This window comes from Lonchura striata, chromosome 6, assembly GCF_050655825.1.
Source record: "Lonchura striata isolate lonStrDom1 chromosome 6, ASM5065582v1, whole genome shotgun sequence".
Taxonomy (NCBI): Eukaryota; Metazoa; Chordata; class Aves; order Passeriformes; family Estrildidae; genus Lonchura; species Lonchura striata.
Genome location: NC_140708.1, coordinates 40802548 through 40824490, shown reverse-complemented (window position 1 = coordinate 40824490; position 21943 = coordinate 40802548). Strand labels below are relative to the sequence as shown.

The window sequence follows — 21943 nt, the reverse complement described above, 5'->3', positions numbered from 1 at the left end:
TGCTTTGTTCAGGAGTGTCGGTAACCTCCAGGCTGCTGGCAGAGAGGGCAGGAGAGCAGGCAGCTCCTGTGGGCAGGGATCCCTTACGGCCATGCACAGGGAGCAGAGCAGCGGCGGCTGTGGGCAGGGGCTGTCCGTGTGCCAGCCTGTGCTCCCCTGCCCTCGGCCAGCAAGCAGCTGGCCAGCGCTGTGGCCTCAGCCAAAGGCTGTGGGCAGCAGCAGGATGGGGCTCAGCACCCTGGCTGGGCTGGGACCCCCATTCCTCGCCCTGGGGAAGGACAGAGGTGGCACTGGCCAGGGAACAGCAGCAATGGTCCCAGGCTCATTGGGGGTCGGGGTAAAGAGTCCTCTGAACCCAGCACCCTGGCTCACGGCCACTGGCTGCTGGACAACAGGGCCGGGGCAGGAGCAGCACACAAAGTGCTCTGGTTCTGCATTCTTCCAGCTCAGTGGTTTGTTTTAAACTCCCCATTATGCCGTGGCTGGCACTGTGTACCACTGCTGCTCTGAAGTGACACGTTAAAGCTCTCCTTCTCAGGCAAACATGAAGCTGGCTGGCACCTCCTAAGAGAAATACCTGTTTACTCTGCCAACACACCGATGCCCACACAGAAACATTATTTTCTTACTCAAAAGAAAGCTGTCTTCTTCCTCACTTTATAATTGGGGCAGCTGTACATTTCTGGGTATTTTTGGGACTCCTCTGTATTGTACCACTCATCAGATGAGCCAGCTCTGTAGTGCCACTTGAGCACACACGGCTGCTAACACCAGTGGTGACTATACACAAATGCTGTGCTGCTGCAGAGATGAGCTGCCTGCTCTACCCAGCTGCTGTGGAGGGACCCACAAGGAGAGGCTGAAAGACCTGGGTTTGTTCAGGTTGCAGAAAAGCTGTCTACATGAGGACTCTGTTGCTGGCTTTACCTGTTTGGTAGTTACAGAGTAGAAAAAGCCAGACTTTGCTCAGCAGTGAATGCCAGAAGATCCAGGTAATGGACACAAACCACTTTGAGGAAAATTCTGTCTGGATAATAGGGACAGAAAGTTTCACAGTGAGGGTTGTCAAACACAGCAATGTGTGGCCCAGAGGAGCTACAAACCACCCTGCTGGAGATACTCAAAGCTCAGTTGGACAAGCTGTTGAAGCCAGCTCTGCTCTGAACAGGGGGATGAATAAGGGACTTCCAGAGGTCGCTTCCAACTGGAATTATTCTGTTGTTCTGTAAGTGAAGATGCACTTGAATGCACTTCATTAGAGCTCACATAGTCTAAAAACAAGCTAATCTACCCAATACATTTAGAAAATAAGTGTGGTTCCTACTCTGCAATTCTGGCGACTTCAGAGTGCTTCCCTGAGATCAATTATTTGGCTTTAAAGAACAAGTGTCATAAAGTGATCTGTAACCAGCACTGTCTAGAAAACTCTGGCAAGCAGTAACCACTTTCAGGTGACAGAATAAAACCCTCTACATTTCTGAGTGTGCCGGTTGAAACATCCTTCATTTGCTGCTTATGAACACAGAGATTTAAAGAGGCCAGGAAAGGCTAATACATACCTATCAAGTACATAGCCAAGAGCCTTATGCCGTATTCCTGAGTAAACCGATGGGCTTGTTTCCCAAGCAATTAAATTGGAAGCATCATGGAAAAGATGAATGTTTACCAAGTCAAAGGCACTATGACAAAAAAAGGAAAAAAAATAAATGATTCAGGATAAAAGAAAAAAAAAACATTTGTTGCATCAGCAAAGCATTTAACACAGCACTTACTGTATTCACGCTTATGTTACCTTAGTATTTACCCATAAGAACTGTGCAGATTAAGCTATCATAATCAGAAAATCGTCAGACTGCCATCAAGTTTACAGCTCATCCACAGGTAAGACTCCATCAAGTCTTTTGCATAAAGGATGTATAACATGAAAATGAAAAGCTATTTGCCAGTTAAAATTCCAGAAATCAGGCAGTACCCTTTCACTAAAATATTTTTAAAACAAAGTTAAATGCGTAAACAAACAACTTCCTGTTTCAAAGCTGCAGCTAAGTGTCAAGTAGAACTGTGGCTTTGCAATAAACAACACGAAAAGCTACTGAGAGGAGAATGTTACTGACATTAAGGACTAAATCACATCACTGTGACTCCTTATCTGTCCCTGTGTGGAGAAGGCTGGGACAGCAGCAGTCAACACACACACCACTTCCAGCTGGGAAGAGGACACCTGCTGCTTCCCTCGGTCCATGCCTGTGAGAACACAGCACCACGGATTTGTTTCGGCCACAAAAGCCCCCTGAGCCTGCCAGCGAGCACATGGACAGCTCTGGCTGAGACAGACACCAAGCAGAAACCCCAGGCTATGCTCAGGGAGGTTTCCAGACCATGGCAGAGCTGGAAGGGACCTGGACACAGCAGGAATGGCAGCGAGAACAGTGAGAGCACGGTCAGACACACAGGTCACTCAGCACAAAGGGCCCTGCCCGAGACCCTGGTGAAAATCTCGGGCCCCAGGGAGCAGCACATCCTGTCCAGTGAGCCCACACTGATGGAGAGCAGACCCACCAACCTTCTTATAAAGAAATAATGATCACGGAACTACCAAACATGACAGCTTGAGATATCCATTCCTGTCTTTCTGAAGGACAAACAGAAAGAATCCCTGTAGGACAGGAAGGGTCCCACGTCACCAGCTCACCTGACGTGTAAAGCTATCTATAACCCAGTCCCAAGAGTCTAAAACATGCTTGCTCTTAAAATTTACTGACAAAGGACTTTCCACCTGCAACTTCCTTGTCCTTAAGCTCAGATTTTCATCATGTTACCTATTTTCCTGCAACTTAAACTGATTTCTGCCCCTTCTGCAGGGCTGACAGCAACCAGTTTCCCTGCTGTGGCCAGCCCAAGTTTCTCACCTCCTAGCCAAACCCTTCCACCATTCCTGACTCTGCTGTCCTCTTTCCAGCGTACCTAGAGCACAGCACTCAAAGCCAAATAGAACACTCTATCACAGGCCTTGGCAGCACTCAAATAATTACTGTGCCTTCTCCCCTCATGTCCTTCACAGCATCTACCTATTAACACATCTCAGTAAGATAATAATGATCCATATTCAATTCCTTCTCCCTTGATTCTTTTCTGCAGCAGGGGTAATGAGTCAGTTATTCCCAAAATAGTATTGGTGCTTTTAAATTCTCTCCTTGAAGTGCAATGCTCTGCATTTCCCTGTCATCTTCCAATACTACTTCCTTGAGGATATCAAAATTATTCTGGTTGCTGATTCTGACCACTGATACACTTGCAAAACATTCCTAAGCTTGGTGCCCTACCTAAATGTTATAAAGTGCATTCTCTACTGCATTCTTGCTATCAAATATGAACCACATATGTAAACTGTATTTAAGACTGTAATGCATTCAGTGCACCACCTTGCACCTGCTAAAATATTGAGAACTACTGTAATAGAAACAAACACCTTCACCTTATAATCAAGACACTAAAAAAAAAAAAACCCCACAAAATGAAAGTACATTAATTATGTAGTTCTCTTTCACTTTTGCATAATGTGAAAACTCATGAGTGCCCCAGGATTCTTTAGTTCTTTGTCCACACTAAAGGCAAGTTAATGAAGAATAATGGATTTGAAAAATCTGGATTCACAGAGAAACTCAACAGGGGCAGAGCACTGATCACAGGGGAAGAAAAAGGACAGTTCTCTGAAGTCTGTTCAGGTCACTCTTCTGGATTTTTGTGAGCCCCTGTTTTTGGTATGAGATACTTTCTGTAACAATGTGTTCCTAGGTAGGGAAAACAAATAGTTCCCTTCAAAGACTCATGCAGGAATACTAGCAAGTGCCTGGACTCTGTTTTTATTGACCTATTAGAATGTAGAAATGCATTGATCAAAAGTCAATACTTATGGAACTGGTTTTCATGATTATGGGCAGAACTTTTGTTCATATAAACAGACACTGGGTGCAAACACTCATCACACCCTGAAAAGTCACATTATGCACTCAGATCTCCTTAGGTGCATTTTATAACTCCCTGTATTTCACTTTCATTCTTCAGAAATTGTAAATAGTAACTTGCCCCTTCAACTTCCCATTAGAAACATCTGAGACCTTCGTAGATCACATGGATTGTAATTGCAAATTACTCCAGACAGAACTATCACCATGGCCCAGCTCATTGCAGACTAGGAGAAGCTGTGAGGCTCCTCATCCTCACTGCCCAACACACCCTTGACAGACACTTACCCAAACATCCCCTACAGCCAAGGACTGTCCTTTTTTAAAACCCCCCACAAGAAAACATTACATTTAAATCTGTCTCTGAAGAAGCATTTTTTTCTTGGAGAGGCCTAAAAATAAATTCATGTTATTTTTTCAGCAGAGAGAAAATCCCAAAGGACAGAAGAGACAGAACCTAGGGAAGTCATGATGCAAGAGCAAAGTCCAGATTAGCATCTGATGTTAACACCCACTTCTGCAATTATCTAGTGCTGGAATCACACCCCATGCATATGCATCTGGAAAAAATAACATGAACCTACATTATCATGCAACTGCCAGCCCAATTTCTGCATCAGAAGTCCTCAAAAGGAATAAACCTGGTACCTTTTCTGTTTTCACAGACTGCCTAATTAAATAAACATGCCTATGCCAACAAAGCCAGAACACTGCTCAGTACTCAGAAGCCAGCCAATGTGAACATTCATGAGATTTCAAAATCGAGCTTTCAATTGTAAGATGTGAAACAACCACATGAGGAAGCAAGGAGTGGTTCATGTTCATGTACATGACTATAATATAAGTAAGCAGTAAAGACAAAAACTGTGACTACATGGTAAAAAAGCAAGGTCAGATTTCCAGGCAGGCTTAGAGAAATCTGAAGGAGTGCCCACAGAACGGGCTCTTTTTGCAGAAGCCCAGAGGTGAGGGCTGCACACAGCCCGGCTGGGCTGCCTGCCCCAGCTGAGACGCTGCCAAGCCCCAGCAGCAGCAGGGCAAGTGCCAGCTCCAGGCTGTGCCCGAGCCGTGCCCTGCCCAGGGGCACCGAGCTGTCCCCGAGCCAGAGCCCCCGTGACTGCACAGCCCCACGCCTGCCCCACACTGCTCATGCACCATCGCAATTTACTGAGCACTCTGTGCTCAACAGACAGTAAAACAGGTGTGGAACCTGCCTGCTCTATGAACAGATCAGTCTACACATGAAAATGCCTTCTTGAAACAGTTGTTAACAAACACACATAAACCAAATGTACTCAGAAACAACTTTAAGGTGTAACTTACCAATCAGTAATACACCACCTTGTTCGAATGAAACCTTTTCTGGACCACTTGCACTGAAAAAGAAGTGAATAAGAACCAATCACCTTAGGTAAAGAATACTGTGAAAGTGAAATGTACTGACACAAAGAACAAAATGAAGCAGAGCTCATCCATACATTATAACCAAGAAGCGCTGAACACAAAACTGAGGTACCTTTAGAACAGATATTCTGTCCTTTATAAATCCTGGAATTAATTAGATTTTTGATTCCGCAGCAGTTACAAACTTATGTGTAAAATTAATAAAAGATCTGGAAGTTTACAGATGAAAGACAACCAAATAGGAAAGCTTTTCAGCTATATTTATGCTTAGCTTAAAGCAGCAAATTCTTATTGCCTACGCACAAATGTTTTCTTTGTAATTTTAATTGAACTGTAAAATGTCATCAGAGATTTACATCAAATTAAAATGAATGAGATCTGCTAGAAAGCTATTTCTCTTGCTGAGCTAAACCACCCAATATTTCTATAAAAGTCAAGAATTTAAAGAGTGGTAAAAGATTCCATTCATCACACCTGTACTATCGGCAAGAAAGCCACAACTCGGCTCGGGCCCAGTCACTCACATACAAGAAGAGGTTTTCCAGCACCACTGTCACAATCTACAACCTTCCTTAAAAGACACGATTCTGCATCCTATTTATTCCTTGTTAACAATGCACATATGTCTGGGCTAATGTGCTCTGGGAATGAATATTGCACCACACAGGCCTAAATAATGGTGCCAAAGATTTTGTAGCAAAAAACTTTGATTCCTTATTGTGAATAAATTGCCAGTCCCAGCAGAGCATCCCCAGTCAGAGGTACCACTCCCCAAACCTCTCCTGAGGCACTGGCCAGGTGTATTTATTCTCCTCTAAAAACAGACAGTTCTCAGTCCTAAATACTGCTGAGATAGCCAAGGGTCTCAACAAACCAAACCAGGCTGACTTGAATCATAGACTCACAGACTGCCTTGGGTTGGAGGGGACCTTCACCTTGTTCCAGCTTCCCTGCCGTGGTCAGCGAAGTAAACAACGTTCCAGTAAACAACATTGCTCCAAGCCCTGTCCAACCTAGTCTGCATCTTCTGACCACCCCACAGGGAAAAGGGACCCATCTCCCCCCTTTCTCCTTAGGCACAAGCACAGTGACTGCAACCAAGACCAACCAGAAGCAACACTATAATGACTGTATTTCAAATAATAATCTAGTTTATTGCAAGATTTTTTTAACAGTGAAGCATTAGCTTCTTCTGCAGGTCCAGCAACCACTCTGGGGATGGCTGGCTGGACAGCAAACACTGATCCTCCCTAACAGGATCCACAGCTGGATCACAAATCCCACAATCCAGTAAGGTCTCTTATGTGATGCTCATGAGGGCATAGTTACAAGTAGAGATGTCAACACTTATTCAGAAAGAAACCAATGGAAAAAAATTAAATGCTAAAAACATTCAAAATTGCCACAAATTTAATCTTGATTTAAAAAGGGAGCTTTGCAATTTCCTTCTTAAAAATAACTACACAGAACTTAAAATCAACTAGTCCAAGCCTATGATGCAGTCCAGGATAATGCTTTAAATCAGGCTGCCATTTCTCATTTGCTATTTTCCTCTCAGGCAAAATGGCAAAGAATGCAACACCAAGACAGGCCCAACCAGATCATCTTGCTTAGAGTCATACTCAGCTGGGTTTTGAGCATCTCCAAGAACAGCAATTCCAGAACCTGCCTGGGCCCATCTCCTGCTGTTTAACCTCATGGTGAAAGCCTTTTCCAGATTAAATCCGGTTTTCCCGTCCTGCTTCTGCAGAGCCCCAGGGGCAGCTGTCCTCTGAGCCTGTCCCCTCCCTCTCCTGGGGCACAGACAGGCTCTCTGCTGTCTCTGCCACAGCCCTGGTCCAGCCCCACAACTGGAGCTCTGACACCTCCCTCTCAAAAGTCCTCACCAAAAAAATACAGGTTTTAAAATCACACTTTGAAAACTGGTAGTTACATTCTGCCAGCTTTTCCTTTGTGAATAGAGTCCCTGAGGAGATTGTGCTGACCTTTTAAAACCCCCCAGAACCACCACCTACATAAATAACCCCTGCTACACTGGGGGAAAGGACCTCCCGGCAGCATTAACATGAAGAGAGAGGTTAGAGAGGGCTAATGTCAAAAAGCACTGTGAGCAATAAGTAATGCACACAAACCATGATTGATAATGACCAGCACAGAGCCTTAATTCATCTTTTCTCCATCATTTTACTGAGGGGGACCATATCAAATTAAATAGTGACCCAGAAAGGGTTTATTCAACCATACAATGCAGGGCATGAAGGAAAGACATATTAAAGTGGTGATGACTGCAGTGTAATTGCAGCTCCTTAAAGGAACACTACAGCTCAGAGGGAAACCTGAAACAGGAATCAGCCAAATACTGGTGGCAGAGCAGCCAAGGTACTGAGCAATACCCAGCACTGACAAGGTTTCCTTGCCCTGGTGAGAACTCCTCAGAGCCTTCCACAGGAGTCCGTGTCCCCCATGCTCACAACATGCTCAGCGTTTCACTAAACAGGAAAGAGAGCTGAATTATGGCAAACAAAAACAATGAAAACAATGCAGAACGTGGTTCCCGTGGTTCCTACCTCAAAATACTTCCTTTCTTCCCTTAGAACTACTTGAAACCAGCAGCTCTATAACACTCCAGACTGAGTCATTGCCAAAAAGCAACAAGTGGTGGACAGAGCCACGAGGGTTTGGGCCTTTTACCTGGCCCAGAGAGAAGCCAGGAGACCAGGGAGGAGCTTGAGCTCACAGTGGATAAGGTCACACAGCTGAGGCTGAATAAAGCAGGAACACCTGCACCTCTGTACTGCAAAGTAACTCTTGTTTCATTGTGCAGCTGGTATATACCCTGACCTGCAAACTACCTTTAGCTACTCAAAACTTGAGCACACTTAATTCTTTTAACTTCAGTAAATACTTCACTTATCAATAACTTGTCTATTTAACATTAGGAATGCAGAAGTTAGCAGGCTTCAGGCCTGCTAGTGCAGCCCAGGAGCTGGAGCTCACAGCTCTGATATGAAGAGTCATCCTCAGCCTTTGGTACACACCGCAGCTGAACAACATGCCTTATGTATTTCTGATCCTCCATGTGCTTTGTTGTTTCTAAATGAAGTATTTGAAATGCAGAAAATTTTGGAAACAGAATGTAATGAAGAGCTATAGCTTGGGAAGGAGGAAAGAGAAATTTGCAGATTTTTTTGGCAGATTTCAAAGCAACAATCTTTATTTTTACTTTAACAAATAGTCACTAGCTGCCATAGCATCTGTAAGCCAGCATAAAACCAGGTGGAGATGACATAGGTCATCTTATGCTCTCGGAGAGTGATCTACATTTTAAAATAGAAAAAAAAAAATCCTACTTCATGTCCCAGAAAGGGGATACCACATCTTTCACCTTGCATTATTAAGTCTCTTCTCAGATCCTCTGTTAATAGGATTCCTTTAGCCAGCAGATGGATTGTGAATACAGGCAGTTTCATCTACTAAAAGACAACATAAATCATAATTGAGAAAGGAGAGACTGCAGTAAGGTTATCACCATACAGCCTCCTCCATGAAAGGTTTGCATTAAAGCATTAGTGAAATTAATTCATCTTTCATAAGAGCTTTGAGCAGTATCTGTGATCTATGATAACAACCAATTTCTCACTATGAGAAAAAAAAATTACTCAGGCCTGATAGACTACACAAATCTGCTTTTTTTAAAATGGCCTAACATTATCTAGAGTGTTGCTCCCAGAGGCATCATTTGAGGTTTATGCCTTGCCAAGAGGAGCCATAAATCAAAGCAGAAAGTTTTGTTAGTTTTATATGCAGTGGGCTGTAATTATTTTGAATTGCATTATGCCTCAATCACTGTAATTACTTTTAGATCATCCTTAAACAGCTGCAATAAAAAAAAATCAGTCTTAAACCATTTCACACACAAAAAATTGCAGATGTGATATGAAAGGTCTGGCTAAAACACACAAGAGGACATCATTGCAATGTTTGGGCAAATACGCTGCTCATGCCTTCTGCTGGGTAAACCCAAATTTCTAAAACATACACCATTTTGTGGCTTTTTAATTGCTACTGCTATTACTAACATTTGTCTAGGGAGAAAACGTGATAGCATGATTAATTTTAGCTTTACATATAGAAACATGCACATGAGAACCAAAACTATCTCCCTGTTGTTTTTTGCTCTTGCTGCGTCTGTGTTTGAGACACTTTTTGGTCTCCAGTTCCAAAGAAAAACAACATGGTATAAAAATCATTGCAATTATTTTCAAACTATTCAAGTCACACGGAAATATACTGGGCTGGCAGATGCCAGGATGCAGGCCAGGTGAGCACAAGGTGCAGAGCTGCCTTTCAGGTGCTGCGGTTACCCATGTCACTGCAGAACTGTCCCTTTCCTCTCCTCCTGTCCCTTCCCTCTCCTTCTGTGCAAAGCTCTGCAACAGCACGGCCCCAGCCTGTTCCTGGGACTGCCTGCAACAGCATTCCCAGGAATTGTGCTGAGGGCAGCAACAGAATTGAACTTCCAAGGTGCTTTGGAGATATGTTCATTACTTAATTGCATATATTTGCAGATTTTCTCTTTTCCTGTTTGTTCCTCTTCCAGGTAAAGAGCATCCCTTCCAGGTAAAGAGTATCCCTGACAACCAAGACACAGAGGTTTCTGCTTAGGACAGTTGTTCAAGGCACTGGAGCCAATGGGAGCAGCATGAGGGTGTCACAGCCTCCAAAGGATGCTCCTCAGGTTCCAGTCCCCACGGTCGCCAAGGTCTTGTCCCAAAAGCAGCACAGGAGGGTGTATTGAGGAGGAGCTGCAGCTGCTAATGAAGTGATCTGATCTCTGAGCACCATTCCTCCTCCACTAAACCACACGGGAGAGCCCTAAGACTCAGCCACTGCTCCAAGAGACTGTGAAGAATTGTTGATGCAAGAGGGGGAATAAACAATGCTGAAAAGTTACAGCTTTGCCAGTCTCACAGTGAAGCAATAGCGGTGAAGTAAATAAAGGAGGAAATAGCTCTCCCTGAGTATCAATGGGCACAGCACAGCTTGTCCTGGTGCTGAAGCTCGCTGGCAGCACTCACGCTGCTCTGCAGCGCTCTCAGCCATGGCACAGCACTGCCAGGCACTACCACAGCCACGGAGGGGAAAACAAGCACCTGAGGAATGGCTCCAGCTCCCTCAATGTGATTTAACACTTAGCTTCAAAGTATTTCATATGTTTATTCACAGGAAGTAAATGCTTTGCAAAATTATGTGAAAGGCACTTTTCCTTCCAGTTCTGAGATATAAAAATAAATCATTTAGTATCAAAGTCAAGAAAAAGAACATCCTTCATCCTATCAATCCCATAACTATTTATGAAATGCTCTGCCAAGCACACAAGCACTGTGTAAATATCTCTATGTGTGTATATTTACAAATTCTAAATTAATTTTAGGAGTTTATTTAGTTCTTCCTTTTATTTAGTGACATGCCTGTTCGATCCACAAATTTTACAGGAGTTCAACAAATTTATTCACTTGGTTTGAGGAGAACATTAACCATTAAACGCCCATGTTCTAGATGTTCTTAATTAAAATTGAGAAAATTAAAGGAAGCATCAAAGAAGAGAGAGTCTGCACTTTCAGGTGCAGTGCAAGAAAGCCCTCATCTCTGCTTATGTTTCTGGTTTTGACAAGACCAGCAATCTCAAACCTCCAGCACCGCCCAGTTCTTGCAGAACAAGTGCAAAAGGGAGTGTGCGGGCAGCCTTAGAGGGTAGTGCCAGTGTGTGTTGGGGTCAGTGTCCCTGGCACCCCGAGCTCCCCGAGCCGGCCAGGCTGGCAGAATCCATGGCACAGAGCGTGGTCTCGAAGCTGCCAGGAGCAGGGCTCCTGAGACAGCCCTGCCACAGCACACTGCCACTCTGCCTGGCCTTTACCTGCACAAATCAGTCCTTTCATCACTGTCCTCACCCTTCACGAGCATTCCTTACTGGATTTTGGTACATCATGCCATGACTTAGAACATCTATTACAGGTGTCAAGAAACAGACAAAATTGCCACATTCCATTCTGCCCTTATCACTGAGAGGAGCTGCTCAAGAGTAGTCAGAGGAAATCAGACTATTTGGAAATTCTAGTATTTGGAAATGCTTCACAGTTCTGTACATACCTCAGGGAAATAATCCTGTGGAAACTTCTCTTTTTCCAGCATGGGTGTGCTTTCTAAAGTGTCAGAGTAGATTTCTTTCCCAGTAACCTTTTTATACTTCTTAGCTAGGAAGAGAGATAAACCAAAATTAATACACATAACTTCAACATTACAAGCATCTTCTCACATTTATTGAAAAAGCAGCAGCATCAGCAAAACAGCTGGTAAATCAACAAGATCTTATAAAAAATGTGCAAGTTTGAACATTTGAACAGTTCTGGGGGAAGATATACACCCCTGTTTATGTCAGACATCTTGAAGTTGCCCAGTTATGGTATGGTCATTTCTACTCTCCAGAGCCCTATGAAGTGTTGGAGCTGTAATTGTGAGCCTGGTCTCTGTACACCCCTGCACTCAAATCCCACCTCAGCTGCTTTGTGACCCTGCAGCCCCCAGGCTCCTTCAGATCGACCCTTTCTGGCCATCAGCACATGAGGCAAGGATTTTTACAGCTGGAATGGGTGATGGACTTGTACAAAAGACTCAGTGGTGATGCACATCACTTTCCAAAGTCTCTAATGAACAATTTTATCATAGACAGAAACAACACAGATCCCTATGGGTCTACTCAGCTCATGAATGAGATTCTCCTTCTTGATCCACTTTATATTTGGTTTCTCACCTGATGAGAACAATGTACTGGCATATCTAAGGCAAGAACCTGACTTAGTTTAACTCCCCTGACACAGGATATCGGGCAACTGATGTACAGCTGCCACTATACCAGACCTGCTCAACTGGATTTAGTTTCAACTGGGAATGTATAGGAGAAAAACTCCAAGTATTATCAAGACTCCTAAACTGTTCAATCCTACTGGATATCGAGGAAGCATTTACTGTAATGCAGCCCTATGTCTTCAGGGAAAAAAAATGTATCATTCTTTATGCACCAACCACTCTGAGGCCTGGCTCCCACAGGACAACTGAACAAATATCCTGATAAACTGATCTGGCATCATTCTAAGTAGATTGTGGATGGATGTGCCTCTTCCAGCAAGTTTAACAGTGTCAGCAAAGAGATCCTGATGCCTTTGGAGTTACAGAAAAGACTTGGCAGAACTATAAGGACTGAAGGCATCTGCTGGGAGAACTTCAGTGACAGGCAGCAGCTGGCAAAGGGAGGCACCTCTCTATCCCCTGCCTGTGCCAGAGGCTCCTTGTGACAGGACTGCAGAGCAGAGCACACAGGGGCAACACAGCCTGGCTGCAACACCAGCTCCACTGCACTGCTGACTTACTCCAGAAAACAAATTCCTTCTGTAAATACAAGTGGTCAACTGGAACTGGCCTAAACCCCCTCTCTTAGAGGACATCCCTTCAGAACAGAGAGCTTGGCACTAGTTTGAATTGTAAGCAAACTTTTGGACCTCTGACCACTGTGAACACAGCTCAACAGATCTACACTACAGCACATAATATGTGAAGCTGCAGGAGAAAACTGTTCCTTTTTCAAAGTGGAGATATATCTGCCTGAGATCTGAAAAACAGCGACAATCTTTTTTTTCCAGTCTGTATTCAGTCACATCCAACTGTGCAGTGAATTTTGAAAAGCAACAGTGATGTTCCAGGAATACTGAATTGTGTATAAATATCTATTTTTTGCATGCTTTTGAGTAGAACCAGAATTTCATAATGATTTTTGTGCAGAGAATGTTTGTATCCATCTGGATTTTTCTTCTGATTTAAGAGCTTAATACACTGTGAAAACGTCAATAGTCATGAGAGAAGAGGCAAGTTTTACATTTCCCCTGAAGGATGAGAGCCTTTGGGATCATATTTTACAAACCCTGTGCTGGGAGACGGATTTTACTCTGACAAGAACAGTGTGTGACTTACAACACCTATTCACCCATTTCCTTATTTTTGTTAAGAGTTTTTTCCTCCCAAATGATGTTTGGGCCAAACCCATCATTATGAGCATGGTTCACATTAGCAAGTTGGCTCTGCTAAGGTTTTTCCAAGAAAACAAAGCAGCAACCATTTAAAGCATTTCTTTTCTGAAACAAGCATCTGTTCACTGTTTTTCTACTAATTGTTTTCTTGTATAAGTTTTCTTGCATTTTCTCACCTTTTAAAATCTTTTACACCTTCTTTAAAAGCTGTACAGTAGCCAATAAGCTGCAAATGAAGGACTAATAAATCCAGAAAGCCTCTATTTTCTTAAAGCAGCTGTCATTTCCCTGCCAGGAGCAGGACACCTCCTGCCTGTGATCACTGGGAGGGACCTTCAGGTGGGGTTTGGGGTGAAACTGCTGCTGCTCCTCTGACTGCTGCTGCTGACGGGGTGGAGCTGAGGGCTCAGGTGTGCTGAGACAGCTCCCCAGCCACTGGCACAAAGCCATTGGCATGGCAGAATGCACAAACAGCCACAGCACACTGTGCCACCCAGGCCTGGGGACCCCGGGAGCCCCCAGCCCCCCAGCCTGTGCACACTTCATTCCTGAGCGCCTGCAGAGCTGCTCCTGTCAGGGACCAAGCCCAGGCATGAGCTCTCAGGAGTGCCAGCCCCGCTGGGGAGTGCTCCCATATGGTTCGTCAGAAATAAAATCACTCTGTGATATTACAGCAAAAATGTTCCTTCAGCACTGAAACCAGTGGTAGCAGGAGGACTTATGTTGGCTAAGTCTTGAATTGTACATACATAGAACTACTGTGCAAATATTTCAAGGCAGGAAGATCCTATACCCTCAATTATGTGAGCACAGAGAATCTGCTGAGAACTAAAAGAATTCATCTATATAATTATGACAATTAGTCCAGTCCATAGTCACTACCATTTCAACAGTGCCTCACATTAATGGGATGCTAGACCTGGTATTAATATGACTCAGCTCAATAAATTAAATGAAGCTCAGGATATTTTTGTATTAAATATACACAGTTCTCAACTGAAATAACATACATTTTATACAATCTTTTCTATATTAACCTCAGGAAACATTCAATAATTTTCTATGGTATTTCTAATATTTAACATATATAGCCCAGCATTACTTTCAAACTTTGAATACAGCAAGACCTCCAACCCGAAGGATCATTGTGGGTTAAAACAGTGCCACCCTCCTACTGACCTGCTCTGCTCCCAAGTAATTTAAGCCATAAATCTACCTCAGCTGCTTTGCAAAATGACTATCACTGTTGAACAATTAAGGTCTTGGTCCTGTATCTGATCTACTTGGAAGAACCTTGTGGCCATTCAGAGTTCTTCTGAAATCCTCAGGGACCACTATGGACCCAAAGGTGCAAGGGAATGATTAATGCTCTGGCTTGCAGCCTGTGGCCAAGCCATTGACTCCTTCTAAAAGGTCTGTAAAAGGTAAGAAAAACAACACCTGCCACCAAGGGACCTGTCTGCATTTTACATAACACAGAAATACTGCCAGGTACCACCATCAGAAAAGAGGATGGAAAAGCTGCCTTCATGTATAACGCCAACTAAGCATTAAAAACATTAAATTCCTTTGCTTACCTTTAAAATCAAACTGGTAGATGTTTTTCAAAGATTCATGAAGAAAGTAAAAACTTCCTAGAGCCTGTAAAAAAATCCAATAAAACATGGAATTAAATATATATGTTATATTATGTTATGTTGTGTTATGTTATATTATGTTATATTACATTATATTACATTAAAAAGATGTACTTTGGCTAGCAAAACCTGAAAGATCATCAGGGTTTCCTATTACAAAAAAAAAACCAAACTCAAGAAATTAAATACCAATAAATAAACCAATGTTTACATTTTCTAAGATCTATATTTTTTTTTTTTTATTTTGCTGCTTTTCTGAGATTTCATCAGTCATTATAAAGATGACCTCTAACAGCTGACTGACCGTGATAAGGGCACTGCCAGGTGTACACTGAAGCCCCAAATGGATGGATGAGATAGGTGACACAGACAGATGCCTTTCTGAGCCCCAAAAACAGACCCTCCATTCTGTTATAAAACTGACCTCCAAAGCAAAACCAAAGCTTTTAGAGCATGTGGTACAGGAAACAAGGGCAATTTTGAAGTTTTCTAACTTACACCCAAAGCCTCTGCAGAAGAGGCTCCACAACCTCCCAACACAGCCTGATGTGGTTTTTCCCTGCCCTGAAACTGAAATAGTTCCTCAACAGGGACAGCCCCTTCTGCCTTGGTGCAGCAGGCTCCTCTGCAGCTGCCCCTCTGCCCCCTGCAGCTGCCCCTCTGCAGCTGCCCCTCTGCCCCCCTGCAGCAGGCTCCTCTGCAGCTGCCCCTCTGCCCCCTGCAGCTGCCCCTCTGCAGCTGCCCCTCTGCCCCCCTGCAGCAGGCTCCTCTGCAGCTGCCCCTCTGCCCCCTGCAGCTGCCCCTCTGCAGCTGCCCCTTTGCCCCCTGCAGCAGGCTCCTCTGCAGCTGCCCCTCTGCCCCCCTGCAGGTGCCCCTCTGCCCCCCTGCAGCAGGCTCCTCTGCAGCTGCCCCTTTGCCCCCTGCAGCAGGCTCCTCTGCAGCTGCCCCTCTGCCCCCCTGCAGCAGGCTCCTCTGCAGCTGCCCCTCTGCCCCCCTGCAGCAGGCTCCTCTGCAGCTGCCCCTCTGCCGTGCCCCTCCAGGGCTGCCTGCCCGTGGGGCTCCTCGGTGCCACGGGAGCTTTGCCATAGTGACACACACAGGGACCATGACTGTGCCTCCTCCACAGACGTCATTTACTGCTTTTCCCCAGTTAACGAGAGGAAAATTACATATTAGAAGAGAGCAAATGAAAATCAAGTGAGAAAAGAAAAAAAAAAACACAGCAAATAGATTTTATGCTGGAATATTTAAAAAAAAACAAAACAACAAAAAAATTAAAAGGACAACTTGATGAGCCTGTAGATATATCTGATGCACTCAAAAGAAACTTAAAAAAAATCCCAGCCTGTTACTGGATAAACTCTTACTAAGAAGAATAAAAGAAGCAACAGTTTAACCAAAAGGGATGATTTAGTTTAATTGCATCTTTTCCTCACCAACAAAGCCCCTCCCAGCACAGCGGGGCTTGGTTCAGTGACTTTGCATTATTTATGAGATGCTGCACATCCAGAGATTAGACATTTGCTGATTTGTCAAAAGCACAAACATGAGGACCTGCCCATCTCCTTGAGATATGAGTCCACCCAACAGAAAGCAGTGCCACATGTTTGATTGATGAGTACACACCCCCACCACCCAGACAGATTCCTTCAGGCCTTTGGGCTCCTTTCTTGTAACAGAGGAGGCAAGCAAGGAACTGCAGGGGACATCCCTGTGAAGGACTCAAGGTGAAGTGTGCTGCAACAGGGACACATTGCCAGGAGAAAATAAATCCTGGTACAAGACAAAACCTCTGCCACCTGATATTCCCATCTGGCCCATCTCTTTCTTCAAAGCGTAGGGCAAAATCTGACATATATAAAGGTAACATTTGCTGTATAATAATACTCTTTAAGAACTCAGTATAAGGATAAAGCTTTTTTCCTTACATGGCCTTCAGAAGAAAAAGAAAGAAGCCTCGGCAAGCATCTGGAAAGTATCATCCCAAATGCATACTGTCAGAAAAATTGAAAAGCAAATGGAAAAGGGATCCTGGAATGGGAAAGCCTAGGCTATGTCAGTAACACATGTCAATCCTGTAACATCTAAGAGATGTTTTTAAGAGAGCTTTTCCTTTTTCTACATGATGCAGGACAGCAAAATGATGCTGTGAAGGCAACTCTGAGGTCTCCAGTCCAAGCCCTGTAAGTGTGGCTGCCCAGGGCACTGTCCAGGAGCCTCAGAACTCTCCTGAGGTGCAGAGTTCCTGCCTTCCCTTCTGAGCTACTGCTCCTGTGTCTGACCACCCTCTTGGTAAAATTTCCCTTCATTTCCATTGGAATTCGCCATGCCTCAGCTGAGATGGAAATTTATGACTAAGTAAAATAAAGTAATTGCAAATAGTGACGAATCCAATTTCAGGTACGAATAATACTAAAAACAGGTGACCATTTAAATCTAGGTGACAGAATTGTGAACTCCAAAACTTCTCTATGTAGCATAACAACAAGTAAACCAAGAAAAAACCAGATGCTCTAAACCCTGTTTCAGTTAGGGTGTCATAACTCTATTAAAAACAGCACTGCCACTCATGCTTAAACTTCTTTTCTGAGTGTCACAATTTGTTCATTGCTTGACTTTGTAAAGGTTTAATCTCATTTTAAAAAACTAATTTTTAAGACTTATGCAACAGAAGTTCAGTTTGATGGTCTACATTTGTAGCACTGAGTATCAACTACTCGTGCACAAGGAATCTGGGACCGTGATGAAGTAACTCTGTCAAGTTTCAGGAGCTGATACCATTAACATTCAGACTGGCTTGGACTGTGCAATTCCAAACACCACATTAAAAGGAATCAAAACTATAATGGAATGGAAATTACAGCTATCACTATCTTCCGCATTATTATAGACTTAATCAGGCTTAGATACATAAATGTAAACTTGCAAAAATGATGGAGTGCACTTATAATTCTGTACCCCAATGCAATGAAATATATTTAAAAAACCTTCCAAGGCCTGCTGCCTAGGCCCTTTTGTTGAGGCAATTATGTTAATTCAATTTATTTATCATAAAATGTCAGTTAGCAATAAAGTTAAATGAGATTAATTTGAAGTTGAAGAGCTTTACTTTATTTTCTTATTTATAATTTCAGTATCCTTTGGAAAAAGCAGAACTGGTGCATATAGCAGCAGCAGCCCATACAATATCTAAGTGATACAACACAGGAACACATTACAGATTATAAACCACCCAAACATTTTAACTTTTAAAGACCTCAAACATAAAGAAAAAAAGCTATTATTTATTCCATTTGAAAGGTTGCTGAGATGGATGACTCCTGCTGCTAGCAGAAATTCTACACCACCTGTAAATAGGTTCCTGTACTGAAATGGCAGCTCAGCAGTCATGCTGTGCACTGTCCCTCCCTTCTCAGTGACAGGGACGTCAGTGGCCACACCATGCAGACCAGCAGACCAGGAGCACTGCAGCCCTCTCCACAACAGCCTCTGGAGCAGAAACCATAATTCCAGAAACCATGACTCTGTAGAGGACCATAACGCCAAGGGCCGCTGAGACGGCTGTCCTCACACGTCAGGGAAGAAGCATCTTCTGCAGCTGTGTCCCTGCAGGCAGTGCTGCAGCAGCCCTGAGCAGAGCAGCCTGCAGGCTCTGATCCCAGAGCAGCCCGAGTTCTGAGCTCTGAGCTCTGAGCTCAGGCTCTGATCCCAGAGCAGCCCAAGTTCTGAGATCTGAGCTCTGAGCTCAGGCTCTGATCCCAGAGCAGCCCGAGGTCTGAGCTCTGAGCTCTGATCCCAGAGCAGCCCAAGTTCTGAGCTCTGAGCTCAGGCTCTGATCCCAGAGCAGCCCAAGTTCTGAGCTCTGAGCTCTGAGCTCAGGCTCTGATCCCAGAGCAGCCCGAGGTCTGAGATCTGAGCTCTGAGCTCAGGCTCTGATCCCAGAGCAGCCCGAGGTCTGAGCTCTGAGCTCTGATCCCAGAGCAGCCCAAGTTCTGAGCTCTGAGCTCTGAGCTCAGGCTCTGATCCCAGAGCAGCCCGAGGTCTGAGCTCTGAGCTCTGATCCCAGAGCAGCCCAAGTTCTGAGATCTGAGCTCTGAGCTTAGGCTCTGATCCCAGAGCAGCCCGAGGTCTGAGCTCTGAGCTCTGAGCTCTGATCCCAGAGCAGCCCAAGTTCTGAGATCTGAGCTCTGAGCTCAGGCTCTGATCCCAGAGCAGCCCAAGTTCTGAGCTCTGAGCTCTGAGCTCTGATCCCAGAGCAGCCCAAGTTCTGAGATCTGAGCTCTGAGCTTAGGCTCTGATCCCAGAGCAGCCCGAGGTCTGAGCTCTGAGCTCAGGCTCTGATCCCAGAGCAGCCCAAGTTCTGAGCTCTGAGCTCTGAGCTCTGATCCCAGAGCAGCCCAAGTTCTGAGCTCTGAGCTCTGAGCTCTGATCCCAGAGCAGCCCAAGTTCTGAGATCTGAGCTCTGAGCTTAGGCTCTGATCCCAGAGCAGCCCGAGGTCTGAGCTCTGAGCTCTGAGCTCAGGCTCTGATCCCAGAGCAGCCCGAGGTCTGAGCTCTGAGCTCAGGGCTCAGGCACAGCCCAGCACCTGTCACCTGAACGGAGCACTGCTGCCCCAGGGCTTGCCCAGGGAATGGCACACACTCTGCTCTCCACATGTCTTACTGGAATGAAGTGCAGGCAGCAGCCACAGGCTTCTCTGCTTGATCCTCCAAGCAGCCTGCAAACACAGACCAGCTCTGAATGCTATTTCAGCAGCCGTAGGGCAGAGCAATGAGTGGATGGCTCCCAGTTAGGCTCGGATCAGAAAGTCCCCAGCTCATCAGGCCAACCTGGCAGCCCCTGGGTCTGTATCTGTATCAAGGTCATTGTCCTCAGTACCACCAGAAGCTTCTAGACCAGCCCAACCTGTTGGCCCAGGGATACAGGGACAGCACATGTTATTCCCAGGACTGATTAGCCAGTGAACTGGGAGGGTGGGCAGCCCCTGGATCCCTGGCAGTGCCCAAGGCCAGGCAGGACACTGGGGCTGGAGCACCTGGGACAGTGGGAGGTGTCCTTGCCATGGCAGGGGGGCACGGGTGGGATTTGAGCTCCCTTCCAACCCAAACCATGACTCTGTGAATTCTTGATTTGTACCTTACTAATAAAGTCAGGAGCTGACAAGACAGAAAGGACTCCATCAGAGTCTGAGGTGCCCAGTTATGCCCAGAAATACATGGACACTTGAGAGCAATACCCCTGGGCCACGAGGAAATACCACACATTCATTGCCAGTAGCTCAGTGCCAAAACACAAAGTCAGGTGGCACAGTCATGAATACTCACTTGTAGCTTGGCCAAGTTCTTAAGAAACCCACAAGAGAGTAAAACTGATTCTTCTGCTGTCCCCCTGTTCACTGTAACCAACAGCTTGGCTTTAACAGCCCTAAATCAGTCAGACAAGCACCCAAGGTCCTGCAGGCACAGCAGGGAAAGTCTCCTTTGCAAAGTCCCAGGACCTCTTTCAATATCACGGTCACTAACTGCAGAGTACACAGGCACACACATCCTGGCCTTTGTCAGAATGGCCCTTATGAAAGGTTCAGGACTCAGGGAAAGGCCAGGCATTTTATCTCAGGCAATGCTGCTGTTAACAAAATACTTTTTCCGGACTGACAGAAATACCTGATCAGTCCTACCAGGCCTGAGTGCACACCTGTACTGCAGCTGGAGACACGGAGAGCAACTGAACCTACAGTGAGCACATTCATTAGAAGAGCTTCACATCTCCCAGAAAAGTATTATGGAGAAAAAACCAGGAATCTTCTCCCTGTTAGCACACTGAAGCTGAACATTCAGTGCATTTAATTAGGTTCCACAATGATACTCATTATGGTTTTAGAGATTTCTTTCATTAATCCATACAGAAAAGCTAATCTGGGATTACGAGTGATGATGGCAAGAGAAACAATTGGTTCCGATGGTTCTGCATTATTAAAAGCACTAGTCCTTTAATTGTACAGGAATTTTGCCACAAAATTTTGAAGATTTTAATAACTATAGTGTTTTAAAAACAGTTAATTGGCATAATTTCTTTTTAAAGTCCACCATTTCAACTGTGGATATTTAATGCAAAAAGGAAATAGATGAATAAAAGTTTAATTACTATACAGAGTAAACATTTACTGCATTACCTCACTAAATGTGACAGTTAATATATAAAGATTGCTTTAAATATATTTAAAATAAATTGCCAATGATGACACAGAAACTGTAATTCATGTAGTCATAAAATCCATAATTAGCTTTAATGAATATTTAAAGTCAAAGTTCAGCCCAACTTTTTCAATGTTTAACCTCCTATATCAATATAGTTCAAGGAATTCATTTATCATGGAACATGACAATGTCTGAATATGAATTAGCACGAGCACTGCTGACAGGAAGCCCTTATCTCCTACCAGGCTTTTTGGCTCTGCTGAATGTCAACAGTGGGTTTGGCATGCCTGACTCTATCGATTGCGCGCCTGCTTTGCCACCAACAATTAAAAAAGTATTTCGCATGTTTATAAACCCGAACATCAAGAGCAGGCATTAGTTTCCTGTTAGCGAGATGGAGTCTGTGAGTGGCCACCTCTCACCCAGGGCCAGCCCAGCACTGGTGGTGGCTGCCACCCGACAGCTGACAGCAATGTCACACTGGAGCTGCCCCGGAGGCTCCTAGCCCGGGCTCACTCGCGTCACAGCGACGTTTCAGGGACTTCAGACAGAAGAACGTGTGCCATGCCCGGCAGCTCCTGTGCCCAGTGGCTCCTGTGCCCAGTGGCTCCTGTGCCCAGCAGCTGCCGTGCCCAGCAGCTGCTTGCCACCACCCCAG

At 44.7% G+C, this 21943-nt stretch overlaps 1 protein-coding gene across 5 annotated transcripts in view; it reads right to left on the bottom strand.

Annotated features, from left to right (window-relative positions):
* The window catches only part of INPP5A (inositol polyphosphate-5-phosphatase A), a 185735-nt gene that overhangs the window by 73007 nt on the left and 90785 nt on the right, over window positions 1-21943 (bottom strand). For all 5 annotated transcript variants that reach the window (XM_085583039.1, XM_085583036.1, XM_085583038.1 and 2 more), the window contains 4 exons: window positions 15028-15091; window positions 11520-11623; window positions 5289-5341; window positions 1560-1679 (listed from right to left, as the gene is read on the bottom strand). In XM_085583039.1, coding sequence (XP_085439165.1) covers window positions 1560-1679; window positions 5289-5341; window positions 11520-11623; window positions 15028-15091 — 341 coding nt within the window. The remainder of the gene's footprint in view (window positions 1-1559; window positions 1680-5288; window positions 5342-11519; window positions 11624-15027; window positions 15092-21943) is intronic.